This window comes from Zerene cesonia, unplaced genomic scaffold (genome assembly GCF_012273895.1).
Source record: "Zerene cesonia ecotype Mississippi unplaced genomic scaffold, Zerene_cesonia_1.1 Zces_u010, whole genome shotgun sequence".
Taxonomy (NCBI): Eukaryota; Metazoa; Arthropoda; class Insecta; order Lepidoptera; family Pieridae; genus Zerene; species Zerene cesonia.
This window is the reverse complement of record NW_024045140.1, coordinates 1,046,566-1,049,804: the sequence shown is the minus strand read 5'-3', so window position 1 is coordinate 1,049,804 and position 3,239 is coordinate 1,046,566. Positions and strand designations below refer to the sequence as shown.

At 45.1% G+C, this 3,239-nt stretch overlaps 1 protein-coding gene across 1 annotated transcript in view; it reads left to right on the top strand.

Moving 5' to 3' along the window:
* Positions 1–3,239, top strand: part of LOC119839232 (BTB/POZ domain-containing protein 7) — a 28,417-nt gene that overhangs the window by 6,707 nt on the left and 18,471 nt on the right. Inside the window, exons 6-11 of the mRNA XM_038365451.1 lie at positions 1–107; positions 339–454; positions 1,554–1,619; positions 2,309–2,422; positions 2,749–2,863; positions 3,119–3,227. The exon at positions 1–107 is cut by the window's left edge and continues 118 nt beyond it. Of these exons, the coding sequence (XP_038221379.1) occupies positions 1–107; positions 339–454; positions 1,554–1,619; positions 2,309–2,422; positions 2,749–2,863; positions 3,119–3,227 (627 nt within the window). The remainder of the gene's footprint in view (positions 108–338; positions 455–1,553; positions 1,620–2,308; positions 2,423–2,748; positions 2,864–3,118; positions 3,228–3,239) is intronic.

The following is a 3,239-nucleotide window of genomic DNA, read 5'->3' as shown; positions in this document are numbered from 1 at the left end:
TGGTGCGACGTGGAGGTGGTCGGCGCGGGCTGGTCGCTGAGCGCGCACCGCGCCGTGCTCGCCGCGCGCTGCACTTACTTCCGCGACCTGCTGCTGCGGTACCCCAAGTGAGTGTCTACACGCACACACACTTACACAACACACACGTACAGATATAGTGTAAATGTTGCGGACCGAGGACGCACATACTGCACATGTTTGAAAGTGGAGTATACCCGTAACGTAGCAAAAAATATTGTTTTTGATTTATATTTAACATTTAACTAATAATTGATACACATACACTTTCCACACTTTCGCATTGGCAATACTCGCATATGTAACGTTGCACTCGGCAGGTCGTCCGCGGTCCGGCTGGAGGGCGCGGCGGCGGCGCTGCGGCGCGAGGAGGGCGAGGCGCTGCTGCGCGCGCTGTACGCCGGCCCCGCGCCGCCGCGCTGCGCGCACTGCCGCAGTCAGTATTTGTGGCACTCTTAAACAGCATTGTGCATGCAAGGAAACTTAAAAATAACAATAATAAACCCGCAGGGCTCCTTGTGGAGAGGTGAAGGGTAGTAGCGCCTCCGCGGTCCTTAGTTCTCCCGGGGGAGGTCCCTGTCCTCACCTCCGGACTGTCTCGGTGGCAGTTATATAGAGAGAGCAGAGCTATATGCTCGGGGGTGGAAGTGTCTAATGGCGTAATAGCGGTCATTCAATAGCCAGTCAGCTGGTGTTGCCCCCTTGTTGCCATTTTAGGTAATTCTTTTAGGAGCCCATGGACCGAACTGGCAATTCACCGTCTGCCACTATTTTTCAATTTTTCTAAGTTGAAAAGACAGACGCCCGTAGTTCCCCATAGACCCAACCCACTAATCCATCGAACACCCCCTTTCCATAGCCCAGTTTTTTTTCCATGCCATTTTTTTTGCAATAGTCCTATATCGGACGCGGACTGCCCAGGGCTGTACAGTCATCGATAGGCTGCGGCTGGTGTCCCACAACGCATTAAATTCTCTAAAGGGCCTCTGCGTGTTGGACCTGTGTCCCCACGTAAGCCTTCCAAAAGACCGGGTGCCTTCCTTCTGGAGATATCCGAGTATTATGGAGAGACACGCATAATAATAAGGATTATTATAATGAAATGTACAATTTGTTTGGCGGCCTTATCACTTAGAAGTCATCTCTTCCAGGCAACCACGGTAAAAGGAAACGAGCACACTGCTAAACTATTAGCGGCACGAGAAACAGATATATACATAAAATATACTAATACATACAAATAATAACTACATATGTACATCGAATCAATGAAATGCGAAGAAATAGACATAAATTAGTAGGAAGGAGAAAGAAGTTTTGATGCCCAAGATTTTATACTAATAAAGTTTTAATATTAACAGCAGTAAGGACATTTAGAAATTAAAAACTTTTTAACGAATTTTAAACGCGATTTATTCATTATATTATTAACCCGACGTTTCGAACACTTTAAATGTATAATACTCGCATAAAATCAAACACAAGAAAATAGCAGTAAGGGCATTTTATTTAATTTCATTTAATTTCCATTACAGAGTGGGAGCGCGGCGCCAACTCGGAGGCGGAGCTGGATATCATCAATGTGGAGAACACCTCCTCGTGTGAGTACTCTTTGCAATATTTCCTTTTCCTTACCCTATCTAGTCCTTTCCTTTATCCCTCTCGTCAATCCTTTCTTATTCTCTTTCCAATTTAAAGTCAGCAATCTATTTGTAGAGGCGTAAGGTCTGCAATGGACCTTACGCCTCTTCAAATGTCCACGGGCGGTGGTAGCGCTTACCGTCAGGCGACCCACCAGCTCCATTTCCAATTGTGACATAAAAAATGGCGACTGATTTTTTTTATAATAAATTAGTATTTATTCCGAACTAAACCTGTTCCAATATGTTGTGTTTTCAAACATCCTACGCAGATACTGGATATTTATTATCTGTGTATTACATATTCAGCTAAGATATTGAATGTTTTAATTGTCAATTGTCTTTGATCTTAATGATTTGGAAATTATATTACTAATTTTAATTTTAGTTCTATGAACGTAAAATGCATTTGAAATTGGTGGTCTATTCAATGCAGATATAGGATAATCTGTAAAGATAGGAATGGTTTTGTTTAATAAATTTTAATAAACAAATAGTATGTGAGTAGAATTGTGATTCCATTTTATTTCTTTTTTAATTTTTAACTTAATAATTTTGAATAATATGATTAGCGAATTAATTGAATATAAATGAAATAGGTGTTCCTAATTTTCAATTATATATGTATGTATAACGCGTGGCGGCCGCAGACCGGCGCGGGTGCTCGTGCTCGCGCGGCGCGGCGGCGGTGCGGCGGCTCGCCGGCGTGCTCGGCTTCTCGCCGGACGCGCTGCACCGCGACATGAAGTACCTGCTGGACTCGGGTGAGTGTACTGCAACTCGCACACTGCAGTGCAACTAGCGCATTGTGCAGTGAAATTAACATATTGTGCAGTCTAATTTTTCTAGCACATGTAGTGCACTTAAATGCTATTTACTTTTGAATAAAATAAGAATGTACGTTACTCTGGGTCAATGACGTTTTTTTACAGTATTTATGACTCAGTGAATTTAAGCCAGCATAATGTAGCGTCCTTGTAACGTGTAATGTGTGTATATAGAGAATCACCTATTTATGAATTAATGTTTACACAAACATAATAAATTATAAAAAAAACGAATGTATTTCAATATTAAATGAAATGCGCAGGCGAGCTGTGCGACGCGCGACTGACGTGGCGCTCGGAGGGCGCGTTCGGGTTCCGCGGCGCGCTCGAGCTGCCCTGCCACACGCTGCTGCTCGCCGCCAGGTCGCGCTTCTTCCGGTACGAAACTCGTCATCGTAGTACACACAGTGCAGTACACTTGGTACATGCAGTGCAGTACAACACGTTGTTACAGTTCACACAGTGCAGTGCACTCGGTACACGCAGTACGTGCAGTTCAACACGCGCACACGCTGTATACAGTGCAGTACATGCAGTGCATCACGAGCTCTTTTGGATGGGGAAAAAATCTGAAATAATTTTTTATGATTAAGATTTGAAATCGCTTACTAATCAGTACGACTTGTCCCGCAGCAGCGTGATGTCGCGGCGCGCGGGCGCGGGCGGCGCCGTGTGCGTGGACGAGCAGGTGTTGCCGCGCCGCTTCGCGCACGCGCTGCTGCACGCCGCCTACACCGACCAGGTGAGGGGGGGG